This window comes from Odontesthes bonariensis, chromosome 23 (genome assembly GCF_027942865.1).
Source record: "Odontesthes bonariensis isolate fOdoBon6 chromosome 23, fOdoBon6.hap1, whole genome shotgun sequence".
Lineage (NCBI taxonomy): Eukaryota > Metazoa > Chordata > Actinopteri > Atheriniformes > Atherinopsidae > Odontesthes > Odontesthes bonariensis.
The window spans coordinates 4,387,442-4,407,401 of NC_134528.1; the positions used below are offsets into that span (position 1 = coordinate 4,387,442).

Consider the following 19,960-nt stretch of genomic DNA (forward strand, 5'->3'; position numbering starts at 1 on the left):
CTAGCCAACATTGGCAGATGACAAGAACTTAAAGATTAATCAATTTCATCACTGTATTGGCACCTACATGCAGCAAATGTATTATGCACAATGCAACTCTCGATACATGACACAATACAGGGTGGCACACTGGAGTGCAGCTTGCACCTTTATTCTGAACCGATTTCACATATTGCCCACTTACTATCACATTAAGATTGCTATAAATTAATAATAATAATATTAAAGGAGTCAGACCTGTTACTGATGGTGAACTTGTCTTTGATGTCGGGTGTGTTTCCAGAGCCACTAAAAACAGCTGTAATCAAACCTCTGCTGAAAAAGGACAATCTTGACAAGACACAAATGAACAACTACAGGCCCATCTCAAATCTCCCATTTTTAAGTAAGATCGTTGAAAAAGCGGTTTTTCAACCACTTAATTACTTTTTAAAACAAAATAACTGCTATGACACCTTCCAGTCAGGTTTTAGACAGAACCACAGCACTGAGACTGCTCTGACCAAAGAGTTTAACAACATATGTCTGAATACAGACGGTGGAAAAATGTCAGTCTGAGTTTTACTAGATCTCAGTGCTGCATTTGATACAGTTGACCACAATATATTACTGAAACGACTGGAAAACTGGGCGGGTTGAACAAATTTCACGGAAAAACATATGTTTTGACTGTTAAGCCCGGTGAAGATTCAACACATTAGCAGTCATTCCAGTTGTCAACGCCGCTTAAAAAGGTGATTTTCTCCTCTTCTAGCATTATCGTGACAGGAGAACCATGCCAACTTTGGATGCAGTTATCTTAGCGATAGCAATAGCCTCAATATACATATCATTGGAAAGCTGAGTTTATGGCCGTTCATGTGAGCACAATAACTTAGTTTTGTCAATTTTACCAAAGCGACTGGTTTCGCCTTGCAGGATCACATATAAGGAACACATGAGGTGAACGTCTTGGTATGTGCAAGACAACATTCAAGATTTTCGCGCTAGCTTTGTGAACTTTCTGAGCAGCCGTCACAGCCCTTTTCCATCAATTTAACTCTCGTTAATCCACCTCTTAGCACAACAAACCCCAAAAAAGTGTGACTGTTTTGGAGCAAACAGCAACTTAAGATACAGTTCAGTGACATTGGTTCCACACAGTGATCCCTGGCACCCTCTGGCACCACTCACCAGCGGCTGCGTGCGCATAGCCTAAACAAACTTTCGGTAGAGAAATTGGGTTGGGTAATACCAAGTAGTCGGTTTGTGGGGGGGAGGTTACATTACAGATTATTTAAAACATGATACTATCTTGAAATGAAATGAATGAATAAAGAAAACAAACAAAAGTTATTCATTCAGAATTTTATGATATTTTTTGATGATTTGATTTGATGATATTGGGGGGGTTATATTAACTGGATCTGATTTTTGAGGGGGTCATGACCCCCGTAACCCCCGTGCAAATTACGCGCATGGATCAGATTGAATCAGAATCTTTGCGGTTGTTTGTCCTGAGTCAAACAGGGCAACAAGACAAGAACAGTGAAACTATTTGAACATTTAAAGTCATTTATTTGGTGTTTAGTTATTAAACTTCACAGGAGGTCTGACTACTTTAACACATGTGCCTCTTTCTGTAAATCTGCCCCGGCTCAGCAGCTCCTGAACCCTGATGGAGGATCCAGGACGGGTGGCAGAAATCACTGGTAGTAGAAGCTGCCGGTGACTCTGAAGACGTCAGAGGAGCCTTCGTATGGCGAGATGATGTTTTGCAGGCCTTTCCTCTGTTTGTAATGTCCAAAGTGTCTGATCCTGTAGGAGCCGCTGGGGGCCGATGGAGGAATGTGCCATTCTACCGTAGCGTTACTCTGCCGGTTTGACCCCTTCAGCCAGTGAAACCTTCAGTAGGAAACAATACTTCATGACTCAGTTCAGCTGCCGTTAAGGTCTGTCTCGATCTGTCTTTGATCGGGTTTTACTGTCTCACTCCTGTCGTCAGAGTTAAGAATAGGAATATGTCTTCAAACACAAACCCACCTGGTCTCCCATGATGCATCAGTGTGGATGACCTCCCAGGTGTCTGCTCTGTTGTCATGAAGCTCCACAGTTACAAATGTTTTATTTCTCTACAGTAACAACAAAAAAGAGAGGACATAAACTCCCGTGCGAAACCAAAACCAATGAGAGCTCAAAGAAATGTGAAAGTATTCTTACAATATCCCCGGAGTGTCGAGGGTTGCCTGCAACAAACGTGACAGAAACGACATCCCCCTGAAAGAAGTTTGATTCTTACTAATTCACATAAAAACAGCACGGTGTCATCAGCATATGGGAGGATTCGGATTTGCTAAAATAAACACATTTGTTTCGTTCATCTTTACCCGAAGCTGGCAGCTTACAGACCTAAAGAAAATCTTGTCCTGATTTATAAATTAAGTAATTTCAAGCAGATACTTCATGCCAAATAGAATGAAATAAAAGACGGATTAGTGGTGCCTCAGAGGTGCGAAGTTGTGTGTCCTACCTGTCTATAGACAGGGTAAACCTGCTCCAGGACGTCTCCAAAGCTGCTGTTACCTGGTTTTCTGTCAACAGCTGCTACAGGCATTAGATTGAAGAGACCCTCCGTAAAGAAGGGAGGTTCAGGTCCAGCTGGCAGCTCCGATACGCTGTCCTGGAAACACAGAAATGACAACATGGATAGTATCACGCTTCGAGGTCCGTTTTATGGAAACTATTTCATCATATTGATTACCAACGTTTGTTTCAAACACACATAAAATCAGCCTGTATCAACATATCAGACGATACGTGTTTCTCAAAGTCGAGGAATGATCCTTAACAGCTACATTTCCAGGATGCCGTGTCCTAAAATCCCTTGAAGGACGTTAGTTTGGTGAAATTCCAGTGATGCATCTGAGTAATGCATCGTGATGTACAAGAAAATGTTGGCTAAAAGCCTTTTTCACTCACTTCAAATTTACTCTGTAGTGGTTTAAATTGGAATTTTCCTTCACAGAAATGTGCAACATCTATAAAATTGTTGTCCTTCCAACTCATTGTTGAACAGTCGGAAGATAAAAACAGAAGTCTGTGTCTGACTGGTTGTCTGTGAAGAAGTCATGGAGCATCAAAGTAGGAGAGAAAAGATCCTAGGTGTGTCCAAAGGACTGCGTCCATTATTCTGTTGACATGTGTAACCTGTCGAATCCCACCTGAGCGATGGCTCTGGCGAGGCCGCGGTACTTGTGCAGGTAGGCAGTGAGTGTGTGCGGTCCATAGATGGTGGAGGCTCCTTCATACCGCTGCACCTGAAAAACGCAGGTAACAAACCAACGTCAGTTTCCTGCTGCTTTCAGTCCGTTTCTTCAACAAAAGACCAAAAAGATCTGGACTTCAATTCTCTTTTTATTTTAGTGCCACTGTTTTATTCTTTACCAGAGATGGGACCAAGTCACACATGTGCAAGTCTCAAGTAAGTCTCAGGCCTTAGCTTTCAAGTCTCAAGTAAGTCTCAGGCCTTAGCTTTCAAGTCTCAAGTAAGTCTCAAGTCTTAGCTTTCAAGTCTCAAGTAAGTCCCAAGTCTTAGCTTTAAAGTCTCAAGTAAGTCCCACGTCTTAGCTTTCAAGTCTCAAGTAAGTCTCAAGTCTTAGCTTTCAAGTCTCAAGTAAGTCTCAAGTCTTAGCTTTCAAGTCTCAAGTAAGTCTCAAGTCTTAGCTTTCAAGTCTCAAGTAAGTCTCAAGTCTTAGCTTTCAAGTCTCAAGTAAGTCTCAAGTAATTTTTTCTTGGGCAAGTGAAGTCAAGTCAAAGTCACCTTATTGTTGGAATTTTACCTGCAGAATCTGATCTTAATAAAGTGAAAAGACAAGATATAAGTAGCTGTTAGTAAATATCATTGGCCAATGTGTCCAACCTGTCCACCCCGTATCATATCAAGCTAACGTTAGCTAACTACCGGCTAGGCTAACAGGATAATATTAGATAATCAAGGGAGGTGCTACACCTCAGCTGCCACGTACCTGGTACTCTTCATAGGTGGTGATGTAGTGAGTGTATGCGTTACTGAGTCCAGCGATCACCACCTCCACCTCCCCGAACGCTCCTTCAGACTGCAGCTCCTAACACACAACGATAACACGCAGTGATAACTCACAGTACTGGCACATGGCGTGTGAGAGGTGTGTGAGTTCCTGTTGCGGCTCACCTGTTGGACAGCTTCTCGTAACCTCCTCCCGGACATGGTGCTGTTGAAACACACACAGCATCAACATAGCTATCACCAGCAAAGTCTTTGTTGGTGATCTATATGTTAAACATTCTCACGTCATTTCTCCTGGAACAGCTACAACCGCTACAGATCCGATGGTGATGATCTGAACGTCGACGACCTGAGGATGCCACGGCAGAGGCCAGTTCATCTGCACACATGAACACGGCAGGTGTGACAACCACCCAGGAGCCAGGTGTTCACTTACAAAACGGACTCAACCAATGAGCCGGTCATCAATATCTGCTCCTGCTCTCACAACTTTATGCATTTATTTAGCTTTTTTTAAATTTCACCTCAATCTGTCAAGTTTAATTTGTTTCCATACATTTTATCACGTGTGTTTTTAATCTGAGTCACTTCTGAGACTAACATCAGGGAGGAGTCTCTGCCTCAGGGGGAGGAGTCTCTGCCTCAGGGGGAGGAGTCTCTCTGCCTCAGGGGGAGGAGTCTCTGCCTCAGGGGGAGGAGTCTCTCTGCCTCAGGGGGAGGAGTCTCTGCCTCAGGGGGAGGAGTCTCTCTGCCTCAGGGGGAGGAATCTCTGCCTCAGGGGGAGGAGTCTCTGCCTCAGGGGGAGGAGCTTCAGCCTCAGGGGGAGGAGTCTCTGCCTCAGGGGGAGGAGCTTCAGCCTCAGGGGGAGGAGTCTCTGCCCTCAGGGGGAGGAGCTTCAGTATCTCTGGATCTGGTTCTCAGTGATGGTGAGTCTGAGTCAGAGATGGACAGACGGATCGGGGCTCCGTCAGCAGTAATGAGGGCGCTGCTCCGGTCCGTCGTGGTGAAGAGGGAGCTGAGCCGGAAGGAGAAGCTTTCAGGTTGCTTCTCCATCTTTGCTCCAACCCTCAGCTGTGGGCACAGATCTGGGTAGAAACCCAAAGAAGGAGGTCGTGGATACGAGCGGCTGGAATGAGTTTCCTTCAGAGGGGGGCGGGGCTCAGAGATAGGGGGAGGAGCTCCACCATCCGGGGGGCTTACCTCCTGGACCTGTTGGTTCTGACCCAACCTCAGATAAGAGGAAGATGATGGATGGATGAGTGGATGGATGGATGGATGGATGGATGGATGGATGGATGGATGATGGATGGATGGATGGATGGATGGATGTATGATGGATGGATGGATAGATGGATGGATGAGTGGATGGATGGATGGATGGATGGATGATGGATGGATGGATGGATGAGTGGATGGATGGATGAATGGATGGATGATGGATGGATGGATGAGATGATGGATGGATGGATGTATGTATGTATGATTGATGGATTGATGGATGGATGGATGAATGAGTGGATGGATGGATGGATGGATGAGATGATGGATGAGATGGATGTATGTATGTATGATTGATGGATTGATGGATGGATGGATGGATGGATGGATGAGTGGATGGATGGATGGATGGATGGATGATGGATGGATGGATGGATGAGTGGATGGATGGATGAATGGATGGATGATGGATGGATGGATGAGATGATGGATGGATGGATGTATGTATGTATGATTGATGGATTGATGGATGGATGGATGGATGAGTGGATGGATGGATGAGATGATGGATGGATGGATGTATGTATGTATGATTGATGGATTGATGGATGGATGGATGAGTGGATGGATGGATGGATGGATGGATGGATGGATGGATGGATGGATGAGATGATGGATGGATGGATGTATGTATGTATGATTGATGGATTGATGGATGGATGGATGGATGGATGGATGGATGGATGGATGAGATGATGGATGGATGGATGTATGTATGTATGATTGATGGATTGATGGATGGATGGATGGATGAGTGGATGGATGGATGATGGATGGATGGATGGATGGATGGATGGATGAGTGGATGGATGGATGAATGGATGGATGGATGGATGGATGGATGTATGATGGATGGATGGATGGATGAGTGGATGGATGGATGAATGGATGGATGGGTGAGTGGATGGATGGATGGATGGATGGGTGAGTGGATGGATGGATGGATGAGTGGATGGATGGATGGATGGATGGGTGGATGGGTGAGTGGATGGATGGATGGATGGGTGGATGGGTGAGTGGATGGATGGATGGATGGATGAGTGGATGGATGGGTGAGTGGATGGATGGATGGGTGGGTGGATGGATGGGTGGATGGATGGATGGATGGATGAGTGGATGGATGGATGGGTGGATGGATGGATGGATGGATGGATGAGTGGATGGATGGTGGATGGATGGATGATGTGATATTTGAGGCCTTTTTGTAGGGTTTGATGTGTCTAACTTCCTGAGTTGCCTCACCTCTCCCGTGCTGAACAGGATGGGTTTGGGTTGATGACATTCCTTCGTCTGATTGGATGGCGAACCCACCAGAGCGTCTCTGATCCCGTCCCAGAACGGGTCTCCTTCCACAGCACCTTCACATGAAGACAGATTTAATGAAAGTCTGACAGAACAGAGCAGAATGTGAGTGAAGTGGCTGCAGGGTCACCCTGAGTGAAGTTCAGGTCTCCTCCTCCGTCTGTTGTTCCTGCTGCAAAACTGTGACCCAGAGCTGGTTTACATGTGCTGACCTAAACAGCAACAGTTAAACATGAAGCCAACACTGAAAATCAACCCTTCTGTGAAAATGGAAGAAAATCTGATGGAGACACAATAGCGCTGATATTAAGGAATAAAACAAAAAGCTAATTCATGTCAGCTACACATTGGCACTGTTGTTCCATACAGAGTTGATTAATAGTCTCATTAAAAGGAGAGTTAGGGTATTATCCATCTTTACAAGCAACCGCCTGTTTTTAAGCAGCAGCCTGTGGAAACCTGGTTGTTAAAATGTTTGAGGCGCTTTTAGGGTTAAATAAAAATCTTAACAAGCTGTCTGTGAAACCCAGCTTGTTGATAATTGTGAGCACAGTAAATCCTTGTGTGTGTGTGTGTGTGTGTGTGTGTGTGTGTGTGTGTGTGTGTGCTTTCTGACTGTGTGCGTGTCGTTGATCTGAACAGTCACATCCGTCATGTTGACCCACTGATGAGCCGACAGAAGGGGGCCGGTCACCTCCTCCACCGCGTGGGCATACAGCTCCTGCAGGGGGCGCCAGCACAAACATCTCCTCAGCTTATCCTGACATCAAGCCAGAACCACATCGAAGCATGGAAATAGCACATGCATAATGCAAAGATGCAGGCTGTGCTCGAAACCGCCTACTTCTCCTACTACTCCCACTACTCCCACTACTCCTACTAACTTTAACTTTTTTTAAGTTCCCGGATGCATACTAGATTCTCCGAAATGTTGGGTATGCATCATGAGGTTACTACTCATACTCAAACTACCCAAGATGCAATGTAACGTGACGTCGCCGATCGTCATTTCCTGTCAAAACGGCAGTTTCAAGCTAGCTACAACGAGGGTAGGTTCACTTCCTGTTTTCAAAACAAAAGCACCAATTGTATCGTAATGGCTTTCCCTATGAGAAAAGGAAACGGGTATTTTATTTTGTGAAAATAATCGGAAGTGCATTAGCTCACTGCGGCTAGCTTTAGTAGCGCCGAATTCGTGGGAACAAAATTGTAAACAGCCGGTATTTTGTCAGGTTTTCAACACGTTGGGGATCTAAACGACTACTTTCTCGCCTGAAAATGTTTCAAATGTTGCTAAAGTTTACAGAGTTTAGAGCTTAAGCGAAATCAGCTTCAGGCCGGCTGATTTCGGCTCGGGCAGGAGCGAAATGCATTGTGGGTAAACACTCTGCATACTGTCTGATCGATGAGTATGCAGTATGGAAGTATGCAGTATGCAAGTATGTAGTATGCAGTATGCAGTATGCAGTATGCAGTATGTAGTATGCAGTATGCAGTGTGCAGTATGCAGTATGCAGTATGCAGTATGTAGTATGCATTATGCAGTATGCAGTATGTAGTATGTAGTATGTAGTAGGTGGTTTCGAACACAGCCGCAGTGTTTAGGGTGTCCCCATAAGGCAAGGTACAGAGGTCCGTTTCACGTAGCAGGTTTAGTGAAAACTCTGAGTAGGTTAACCCTGAAATGAGGGAAACTCTGAGTTTTCCGTTTCACAAAGGGAGGTAACTCAACCCCGAGAAAGAGGGGTAACTCTAGCCTGTTTCACAAAGAGAGGTAACTTAAGCTCTCGGTCAGTTACCGTAGTAACAGACTCTATGAACCTAACCTGGGTGGGACCCAGGGTTTCTCTCTGTCTCCGCCCTCTTTCAGCCACACACGCCGTTAGATTTCCTCATTCATTCAGTCAGCAGAGCGAGTTCTTCTACTTCTAGAAGTCCATTAGGCACAGTAGGAGACAACTTTTTCTCCAACATGTCCTTTTGACAACGATCCCGTGGATGAAGGTGCAGCATTACTGCGCAGAGAATTAAATATTCATCAGGATACGGATATCAGACCGCGCATAGATGTTTTAGCATTTACACACAATTATCTTTTTGAGCGGCATCATCAGAATTTTGTTGGGATAAAAGCAAAAAGAATTTGTATTAATAGAGGTTTGCGGTGCTGGGCACCACCCGATTTACAGGCATCTGCCTTCTTTCTGTTGTCTGTGTTAGTTTAAATAGGCTTAATTATTTAACAGAACATGATATAGATGAGAAGACATTTATGTGTGTGAAAACAGCATCATGTTGATCAAAATGAGGTACCTCCATGCCGAGGTCTCACCTGTTTGAACAATGTTTTTATATTTCATCTTAAACTGCTGCCAAGAGCGCTTCTCCCCTGCGGGATTGCACCTAAATGAAATAAATGAATGGGCTACCATTCAAGCAGTTTTCCTGTAATATTATTGGGATTGCAAAGGACTACATTTAAACTTGTTGCACTTATTTCTAAAAACGTATTGAAACTTGCCGTATGAGCGCATTGAGATTTCCAATTCCAGGTTGGTGAAAAACGTAGCCCCTCCTCTTCCCCGTTGCCATGGTGACTCGTCGAATCGGGGCTCCATTGATGCTGGCTTTTTAAAGTTGTGGTGCACGCGCTAAACTCAAGGTGAACTTACTCAGAGTTGATTAAACTCAGTCAAATCAGCGTTTCTGGAACCGAAAACTCAGAGTTTTCTATCTCAGAGTAAATCAACTCAGAGTTCAGGAATAGACTCAGAGTTTGTTGAACCTGCTTTGTGAAACGGACCCCTGGTCCGGGTCCCCACAACATCCTTTCATACTTTTGTTTAAGCTTGAATTTCCTTACTGTCCTCTAATATATTTAATAAAATCTGTAACTGTCAGCAGAGACAGATCGAAAGAGAAATATAGCCGAGTACCCTGGCCTTCATGTAGATGCTGTGTCCGATGATTCTGGTGCTCTCGAACATGTCTTCTCCAGGTCCGAATCCCTGACACAGCTTAGTCTGACAGACACACACCTACTGATTACTGTCTGCTGCAAATAACGCCAGTGATTGTGTCTGTGTGAGTTTACCCCTCCGATCGGACAGGAGCTGTTTAGGTAGTCGCAGGGCAGCCCGGTGTTCACACATCGAGGACCTTTGGTGTTCGGACTGACGTCGCCGAGGTTACTGGAGGAGAAACCAGCAACGAAACCTCCCTGCCACACAAAGCAATCAGCACACTCTGAAGTTCAAATTGTTTTGATCTAATTCTGGTTTCAGGGATGATCATTTTTCTTAAAAAGCCTCTAATTTATCTGCAGTGAAGTGGCTCGTGTCACCTGTCCAGGTAGCTCCCCGGGGTTCTTCTCCTGCTCCAGGAGGTAGGAGGCGTACCCCATGTTGTCGCTGCTCACCATGCGGTTGGTGTAGTTCATGCTGACGGCGTGAACGGCGAACCAGCTTTCAGGAGAGCAGAAGAAGAAGAAAGGAAGAACTGAAAGGTAGGACCTGGTTACAGCAGAGACCAGGAACCTGAATAATGTGCTCTTCCTTCATAGGAATCAAGTCAACTGACTGTAGAAGAAGAAAAGATTGTTTTTCTGCTTCATTTGTGGTTAAAACAGATCAAAGCTTAGCAGACTACTGTAAGGCAGCGCAGTTAAGACCACTGGCATGCTGCTGCGACCCAAATTATACAGCAAAATGGAAGGATTTGGAAATTTCCCAATTAGATATACCGTTACAATCTATACTGAGTTGTAAAATACTGTATGAGCAGCATTCTGCTGGCCTGAATCAATGGTCTACAGTTTGCCACTATTTGAAAGAGAGTCTAAACGGCTGAGATGGGTTGATTTTTGACTTTTGACCACGATTTCAAGCCCACAAGGACCGACGGGAGGTTTAAACATTGGTATAGAAGGGGAATCACTTCTTATTGGTCAATTTCATTGAAGGGAGAACTTGATAGTTTTCAGAAAATTTCGGAGACATATGGATTGGAAAAAATTGGATTTCTTTAGGCATCTTCAAATCAGGTCTTATTTTAATAATGAGATCAAACCAACAGAGGAATATGAGCCCAACTTAATTAACATATTCATTGATATGTACAAAAAAAAGGACAATAAGAAACACTCAACGGATGAAGTTAGATTAAGGTGGGAAAAAGAATCTGGAACCGTCACCAAGAAGAAGAGTGGCTGAATATATGCTCTGTGCAGTTAACTTCCACTAGTTCTGGTCTTTGGAGGGATTTCTGCTGTTATTTCATAACTCCTGAGTTAAAATGGGCACAGACAGGGGAGACAGTCAGAGGTTTATGCTGGAGGAACTGTGGAGAACAGCTAGCAGACCACTTTCATATATTCTGGAGCTGCCCAGCTGTTCAGCCATACTGGCAAGAGATCATCACCAAAATATTTTTGGCGATGAAATTCACTGCTCTTTTTCCACAATCTATCTCGGCAATATTGCTCCCCATCTACTGGTGCGATACAAATATCTTTTAAAAATATTATTAGCAGCTAGCAAGAAAGCTGTAACCCGGAAATGGCTGCAGGCTTCACCTCCAACAGAGACAGACTGGACAGATGTTGTGACAAATATTCAGAATATGGAAAGGATGACCTTTTCGCTAAGTCTACGGAGCGATAAGTATTCGCAATACTGGGAAAAATGGATTGTGTTTGTGGCCACGAGAGATGCTGACTGAGCCATTACTGTATGAAGCGACTTGTATCATCAGCATAATGTCTGTATGAATGTGGAGGTGACCAACTGTTTGTTCTATGTTTTTCTGTATATTGTATTCTTTCTATAAAAATAAAGTTAAAAATAAAACCAGATCAAAGAGCTGTTTTGGTCGCCTTCTTGTATTGATAAGATGGTCAGAAGGAAGATTAGAGATTTTTCACGTCACTTTGTAATTATGTCACCAGCATTTTCATCATTTATAAAACTATTTTAGTTTCACAGTTTTACAGCAAAATCACCTGAATCTGCTGTATTTGGGCCTCTCACATTAATTACACGTTACTTAAGCACCAGGTTGATGTGATGTCAGATTCAGGTTAGACAGATTCAGGTTAGACTGATGTTATGAGGCTAATAAAGACTAAATTCCTGCTGCTTTCACCACTGTTGGGGTCGGTTAGGTTCAGACTTTCTGAACAGAATGCTAGTGACAGATCTACACAGAGTGAATATGTTTCATTAAAGGACAGGTCTTTGTGTTTTTACCAGAGCATTCCGATCCCATCTCCATCCAGATCAGTGAACTTCAGCACCAGCACCTTTCTGTCTGTGTTCGACTTGTACCTGAAGACATCAATAACGGCCCCATCAGTCGTGTCTGCAGGTTGCAAAAGCTTTCAGGGGTCCGGGAAGATTGAGTCAACAAGTTTAGAAGAAGATCGAAACAGGAGTTCACAAGCAGCAAGTGAAGCACATCTCACATCTGGACTTATTTCTCAGCTGACGCTACTAAAGATGGCAAAGACCTGACCCAGCTGCCACAGATGTGCTGAAGGCGATGCTACGTTGAACAGAACCCTGTGTGAATGTCTGAGGGTCCAGAATTAAGAAAACAGTCAGCGTTTACAAGCTTTTCTGAGTCGTGCACTCAGGTGTTTGTGTACCTGTGTCTCTCATCTTCAGGGTTGTTCAGGTATGAGTGAGGACTCCTGTTCAGGCTGCTGTCCTCCAGCTCTTCACTGTTCCTGTAGATCCTGCCGGGCCTCATGTTATGGTGGGCTATGTCTATGCTCTGGAAAGAAGTTTAAATCACTGACCCGGGTACAGTAATGTCACAATCTCACTTGATGGTACTATATAATCAAATGGGCCATCTTTAATACACAAATCATTACTGGTACTGCACGAACAGCTGCCCCAGATGTTCCATAAACCACCCACTGAAACCTGTATTTGCTGGAATTATCCCTCAAATTATCGATCATTTACTCTGGTTGTAAAAGACAGAATTATATTTTTTCTTTATAGTTCCTCCAGCTGCCACATTTTGCTGAGATAAACTGACCCAAACTCCACACGTGATCATGACAACTATGAGACACTTAAGTCCATGGGAACACACCTCGACGATCCCGTTGACCAGCGGCTCCATGGACGCCTTGATGTAACCGCTGCTGGTGATCATGAACAGTGTGTACTGGAAATATCCAGCCGGGCCACAATGAGTGTGAGTTCCGCTCAGAACCACATTATCCTGCCGGTACAGATCCCCGTACTTCACCTGCAGCGCCTGCAGAACCTGAAATAGGAGGACCAGAACCCGAAACCAATCTGAACCTTCAAACCAAAATGGTCACACGTTATAATCAGGACAGTTAATCGGTATTAAAGCCTTTACACAATGCTTGTTGATGTGTATAAAGTGTTAATGGAATATATGTGTTAATGACAGCCTCAGGAAAACATTTAATAAGTTTGTATAAGAGACTTGTAAGTTATGTAGCCAGTATATATCCGATAAATATGCGGTACATAGCCTGTATATACCCTGTATATAGCCTGTATATAGCCTGTATATAGCCTGTATATAGTCGGTATATAGCCGGTATATAGCCTGTATATAGCCGGTATATAGCCAGTATATAGCCTGTATATAGCCTGTATATAGCTGAAATACGTCCGGTATATAACCGGTATATAGCCGATATACAGCCAGTATATAGTAGGTATATAGCCTGTATATAGCCAATATATAGCTAGTATATAGCCACTAATAGCCGGTATAAAGCCTGTATATAGCCAATATATAGCCAGTATATAGCCGATATATAGCCGGTATATAGCCTGTATATAGCCTGTATATAGCCTGTATATAGCCGGTATATAGCCGGTATATAGCTGAAATACATCCGGTATATAACCGGTATATAGCCGATATATAGCTAGTATATAGCCAATATATAGCCGGTATAAAGCCTGTATATAGCCAATATATAGCCAGTATATAGACTGTATATAGCCAATATATAGCCGGTATAAAGCCTGTATATAGCCAATATATAGCCGGTATAAAGCCTGTATATAGCCAATATATAGCCAGTATATAGCAAATATATAGCCGGTATATAGCCTGTATATGCGATATATAGCCAGTATATAGCCGATATAAGCGGTATGTAGCCGGTATATCCCCTTAACGCCTGAATTTATATAGCTGTATATAAAAAAAATGTTTTGTGTGTGTTTTAGCATTTAAGTAGATGGTAAATAATGCTGAGATTAATTTCACTTTTGCACAAAAAATAAATAGAAATTTTGGTATGTTGCTTATTTGCAACACCAGGCATAATGGTCAATTATAAGATTACAATAACACAGTAATATTAATATAACAGTGAAAAAACAATGTTTTTTTATTCACCCTTTTTTTTTTTTACATATTTGTTTTTATAAAGGTTCCTAGGTCGGTAGTGAATATGGACTAACCGGCATTGGGGGAATAAAGATGCCATCTCAGCTGGTTGATTGAGTCAAACGGTTTGTAGCATATATGCGACAATAGGCGTTATGGGGATATAGCCTGTAAATAGCTGGTATATAGTCGGTATATATCTGATATATAGCCGGAGTGAAAGAGGGGCAGATATTTACATCACTTAAGACTGGGCTTTAAAAACTAGGAGTTCAAATGTATAAATATGTTTAATTATGTATATATATTCTTATATTATGATCTGTATTTATATGTTTGCGTGTGCACATATCTACCTCCAGTCGAAGCCTCTGTGATATCATTCCTACGTCTGCAGTGACGAACACAACTCTCCTCGTCCCGTCATCGATGATGAAGGCTCGGCTGAACAGGCGTGTGTGTATTCCTGCAGCCTTCTGCTGAGGGTTTGCATAACCCATCTACACCCAAATATGTGCAGGTAAACAATTTGGTGTGAACAGAAAAAATATTACTAACGTGTTTACTGAGGTATGATGTTGAGTTACAGTGTGTTTATCGTGAACTTTTCATCCTACTTCTGTTCAGAACCAGTTCAAATCCTGTTTGTGTAGCAGAATTCTCTACCAACAGGCAGCTCCTTGGGCAGCTTGTTTTCTTCTTTGTTTCTTCAATGGCTCAGAGCTGAAGTCAAACTGATTTCAGATTTTGGAACAAGGCATTCGGAGGTATAGCCGGAACCAATTCAAATATTAAATTTGGAAATTGAATTTTGAGCTTTCTTATGACACGAAAAAAGGGGTTAACTTTCACTTTAAATACTCAGAAGTCCAATTCACCATCATTAGATATGCACGAATCAGGACTCTGTCGGATGCTAACTGCAGCTAAAAACAAACATGAACATTCTTGTCAGGATGTGTTTCCTCCAACTGTTCATTGATTGCCAGTTTGATAAGTCTCATTTCTGATAGGAAACCATAAATATTATCAGCTCCAACACACCCAGTCAGATGGCAGACTGTTGAACTTTGATTCTCTGCAGATAAACAGCCCTCAGTGAGTTGCTGTTTGAGTTGATACCACAGAAGAAGTGTTGTGTAATCTAATGGTTTCTTTGTTCTAAAACACGCACAGCCTGCTTAATCTGAAAAATTATCAGACCTGAGAGTCCATCGCTGATGGACTGATAAGAAGTCAACGTGAGGAGGAGGAACAGCTGACATCAGACAGCTGTCTGCTTCTCTGATTAACCGGGGTTACTTTGGGTGTAAACTGGAGAGGGAACTTTCAACATTTCAGTTCAGTTCCGTTTCATCAGGGAAGCACTGATCATATGCCCACAGTGAATACATGCACTTCATCCAAATGATAACGTTCACCTCCCACTACTTCTCACCGGTTTGCTGTTTTCACACCAGAGTTTGCCTCTTTTAAACTGACTCAGGGACAAGGACCTCTGCTTTATCCAGCGCCTGAAACCCCTCAGGGTCTGTAAGTGGGACCAGAAAACCTGTTGCATACGTTTGTCCACATTTCCAACATGAAGCGGTGTCACAATCCACGGCTGTGAGATGGTAGTGTGTCCCGAGGCCGTCTTGTGTTGGGCAGCGGTCACATGAATACATGTATGTAAGAATCTTTAATCATGTAGATGTTTCTAACTGCCTAACGGTGAACTTTCTAACATATACTACAGAGCCATGTGCTCTTAATGCCTAACTGGATCATTTGCTGGTCGGAGAGCAGAAAGTCTGTGGATTACCACGTTCCACCATCCCTTCCATCCTCTTCACAAGATGATTTCATGTTCTGTAGATTCAAAGTGTTCAGTTTTATGTTGAGAAATATTCCTCTAGTTCCTGAGTAGTTTTATATTTTTTATGTCTCACTTTCAACATCTGATCTGTTTTCCATGTTCTCTTGTGAATAGATTTTGGTTTATGAGATTTCCAAGTAATTGGATTCTGTGCTTATTATGCGCAGCTTTCCAACTCTTTTGGAATCGGGGTTGAATCTGACATTCAGGAAATCTTCCAGGAAACAACCTGAAAGGACGCATTCACGTGTCCCGATTGTCTTGGTACTCACCAGAGGGATTTCAGCCGGTGGTCCGGTGCAGTCAGCTCGACCCAGTCCAATCAGGTAGGATTTGCCTCCTGAAAACAGAGACAGGTAACTAAGCTTAAAGTGGACACAACTTGATCACTTTCAGACATTCAATTTTTCATATTTTGTACCTCAAGATTAGTTTTTACTCTTCATAACTAAATAATTATGGGTGCCAATGCCAAAGGCATTAGACACACATATTACTCTGTTGCCAGACTCTTATTATTCTTCCGTTTCCGCCCTAAAGTTCGGCGCGCTACTAGTCTGGCAGCGATGATCGGGAATGGTGTGGCATGACGTTTGGCTCTCATTAGTCAAAAGGAATTCCGGCAAAATGGGAAAAAGTCGGAAAATTGCGGATGGGAAAATGCAATGAAAGTTCAAAAATTAAAAAATCTGCCCTATTTTGGAGGCCTTATAACTCAGCCATACAGCATCGCACAGACCTCATTCAAAGTTTATATGTGACAGGAGACTCTCAACTTCAACTGAACTAAAGGGTTTTTTGTATATACATTATACAGCTTTGACACAACGGCAGTTTACGTTTTAGGGAGACGACATCTCAGCTCAGGTGTCTCTCCCACTCTACTGCTCACTCTAAATTTGATACTTCACCAATTCCTCAAACAAATGTCTCTCATGTCCAAAATTTCTGCCCGATCTGGACAAATTTTACTTCAAAACGTAGGCATTTTTGTCCTCTTTCACACAAAGTCACACTCATTGACCTCTGCCACACAGATTTATCACAAATTGCCTCTGAGCCCAGAAAGTCGGCCCTCCAGCTGACATTCCACCCATTATAAACACCTAAAATGATAAAATCAATGTCTAAAAATGATTTTAAAATTGCCATAAAAAACCAGCCACACATAGTAGCCGAATGAAAGTTACACCGCTGACTTCTGCCGTCTCTTGGGGTGCTCACGGTTAAAAAATTATTCGGATACGGCATTTACTTTTCGAACACCGACCGTTTGTTCGAGACAGTCGAGTGCAGTCGAAATTAGTCTAAATTTAAGAAACCATAGTGTGTGCACATATGTCAGTTTGCTCTCTGTTTAACACAGACGAGCCGCAGCTGGTTCCGTCTCCGTAGCAACGCCTTGTTAGCCTGCTCTGTTCTAAGACTGCTTATGAGGGCAGAGAGAAGATGGATGCCCTGTTATAACAGCTTAATGTTATAAATATGATCTGCGTTTCTCCTTTAAACTGATTGTGAGGGGAAGTTTGAAAATACCCACAATGCAATGGGAAAATGTATTGAAAAGCACTTACCGAGGCCATTTTGAAAATGCCATAAAAGCTGTATTTTAAACAGGACCTTGATAAAAATTACATAGCTGTCTACAGCACACCTGTCTTCTCCATTTTGGGACTCGCAGAGGTGCAAAATTCAATGGGAAAATCAATTGAGAAGCACTTAACGAGCCCCAAAATGCATTTTGAAAATGCCAAAAAAGCTGTATTTTAAACAGGACCTTGATAGAAATGACATAAATGTCTTCTCCATTTTGTGACTGGCAGAAGCACAAAATGAAATGGGAAAATCGATTGAAAAGCACTTAACGAGGCCATTTTGAAAATGCCATTAAAGTTGTATTTTAAACATTACCTTGATAAAAATGACATAACTGTCTTCATCAGATCTGTCTTAGGAATGGGAAAATCGATTGAAAAGCACTTAACAAACCAAAAATGCCAAAAACTACTCTATTTTGGAGGCCTCATAACTCAGCCATACGACATCACAGAGACCTCATTCAAAGGTTATATGTGACAGGAGACTCTCAACTTCAACTAAACTAAACTTTTTTTTATAGGGCGGGTAGTAGATTGGCACCCATCAAAATTTCTTCAGAAATTTTCTAGTTAGTAATTAGTTCAGAACGAGAAAGAACTTTCTCTTGGGCGAGGATCAGGCTAAAGTGTCTTCTCAATGGTCAAATTTCTGGAGGTTTGCCAAAGGGGCGGGGCAGAGACTGGTGACTGGTGAATGCTCTAAAGAGAGAAACATGCTTTAGACAGCATGAGATCCAGATTACTGTGTTGGGCCCAGAATCAGATCCAGAACATCAACGTGAGCGGCAGGACTCTCCTGCTCAGAACCTCCTCAGAACCTCCTCAGAACCTCCTCAGAACCTGTTCAGAACCTTCTCAGTATCTTCTCAGTACCTTCTCAGTACCTGCTCAGTACCTTCTCAGTACCTGCTCAGAACCTGCTCAGAACCTTCTCAGTATCTTCTCAGTACCTGCTCAGAACCTGCTCAGAACCTACTCATTTACACATGATGTTTGTTCTAAAATCCGTTCGTACGTCTGATTCCAACAAAACACAGAACAGTTTCACTCCCAGCTCGAGGTTCAGACTCGTGTCCTTTCAGCGTCGGAACAGCTTCAGCCTCCCTACAAAGTCACCATCGTACCGGTTCTTGTTTATAAAACTGCCGTCTGTGAAGTGTAGCGAGTAAATCCAAACGCTTTCCTGTCTGTTGTTGACTGGGTAAAATAAACCACTTCCACTGATCCAAGACAGCTGAAGGGCTCGACCTGGCCTGACAACCAAAAACATGTTTTCTTTAAGAATCTCCGAAGATTCAGCCGTAGATCTGTAGAAGAAGATGGTTTTAATGGGTAAGGCTGCACCAAAACCCATTAAAACAGTCGGGGACCAAAATGATAAGAAATCCAGAAGCATTTCTTTATTTTATTCAGGATTTCTGATCCTTTTTGTTTTAATAATCAAGGTTCGGGGCCATCTGTGGCTCAGTCGCACATCTGAACACCTGCCTCAGTCATTTCTAACTAACTGAACAAGTTCCTGGGGACTATTTCCAGAGGCGTATTAATCCTCATGTGTGGTTGCATTGAGTAGACCCTCACCTGTGTCTGTTTTCCTGGTGGCGACCAGTGCGAAAAACGTCACGCACGCAACCGTCATGGCGCTGATGAAAACGTAGTGGATCACAGGCATGGCAGAACAAGCACAACACTTCCTGCTCGCCATGCTGTCCGTCAGCGCAGGAGGGGGCGAAAAGGGTAAAAAATGGTTTGAACTTGTGAAACAGAAGAAGAAGAAACACAGAAGCGGTGGTCAAGCTGCTGCTGATCTAAGTTAAAAACTCTTAACGGACATCAACATCTCTTCTGTTTCAGCAGTTTTCTGAACGTATCACAACACCTGGATACAAATAAACGAGTGACTCAAAAACAATAGAAACAAATGGAATCAGCTGATTTAGGCTTGAATATGTCATTTAAATATCTTTCTTGTTAGTTCAAAATCACAAAAACCCAAAAGGTTTGTGGCTCCCATAGCTGCTCCCTTTAAATTACCAATATCCTTATTAAGATTAACATTTCATACCTTTATTGTATGTTTAGCGTCACCCAAAACAAGCAGGTAAAGATCTGAGAAATGATATCAAATAGAAAATAATATGAATGATAAAAAGTACGAGCAGAGTCCCAGGATGATGTGGAAAAATGTCCTCTTAATGAAGCACCACTCCGTGTTTAATAAGCAGAAATATTCACGGAGCAAAGGTTGAATAAAACAACCAGGACGACCGGACTTTGTCTGCGGTTCAGCTCATTCTCATGTCGCGTTCCAGTTTTACAAATAACTGCCTGGATGTGGCTTCCTGTTTCCTACAGATTAAACCTGATGTCGGGTCAGTTGTCTAACTGAGGCCCATGGATCCCAGAGAACCCGACAGAACCACAAACGACGATGTGATGGTACTCACCTTCAGTTTGAGGAGCTGCAGAACCCACAGAGAAAGTTTGTGTTCAACTGCTCAGACGCAC

The 19,960-nt window shown here is 42.9% G+C and overlaps 1 protein-coding gene across 1 annotated transcript; it reads right to left on the reverse strand.

The window, feature by feature from the left end:
* Nucleotides 1-1,685: 1,685 nt before the first annotated feature.
* asah2 (N-acylsphingosine amidohydrolase 2) lies at nt 1,686-19,157 on the reverse strand. Its single transcript, XM_075458215.1, has 20 exons — nt 19,034-19,157; nt 16,127-16,194; nt 14,353-14,496; nt 12,707-12,883; nt 12,249-12,376; nt 11,851-11,928; nt 9,948-10,068; nt 9,699-9,824; nt 9,541-9,627; nt 7,221-7,325; nt 6,735-6,816; nt 6,545-6,660; nt 4,309-4,403; nt 4,190-4,229; nt 4,005-4,103; nt 3,201-3,296; nt 2,510-2,659; nt 2,200-2,256; nt 2,023-2,111; nt 1,686-1,884 (listed from the first exon to the last, which is right to left on the reverse strand). Exons 1-20 carry the CDS (start codon nt 19,155-19,157, stop codon nt 1,686-1,688), a joined length of 2,181 nt encoding a protein of 726 aa, XP_075314330.1.
* Between the last annotated feature and the right edge of the window lie 803 nt (nt 19,158-19,960).

Coding starts and splice junctions, on each gene's coding strand:
- asah2 (XM_075458215.1), bottom strand. CDS start 19,157: ATGGCGAGCAGGAAGTGTTGTGCTTGTTCTGCCATGCCTGTGATCCAC. Junction 14,497..16,126: donor CACCGGCTGAAATCCCTCTG/GTGAGTACCAAG, acceptor ATTTGGGTGTAG/ATGGGTTATGCAAACCCTCA. Junction 11,929..12,248: donor CCTGAAGATGAGAGACACAG/GTACACAAACAC, acceptor TGATGTCTTCAG/GTACAAGTCGAACACAGACA.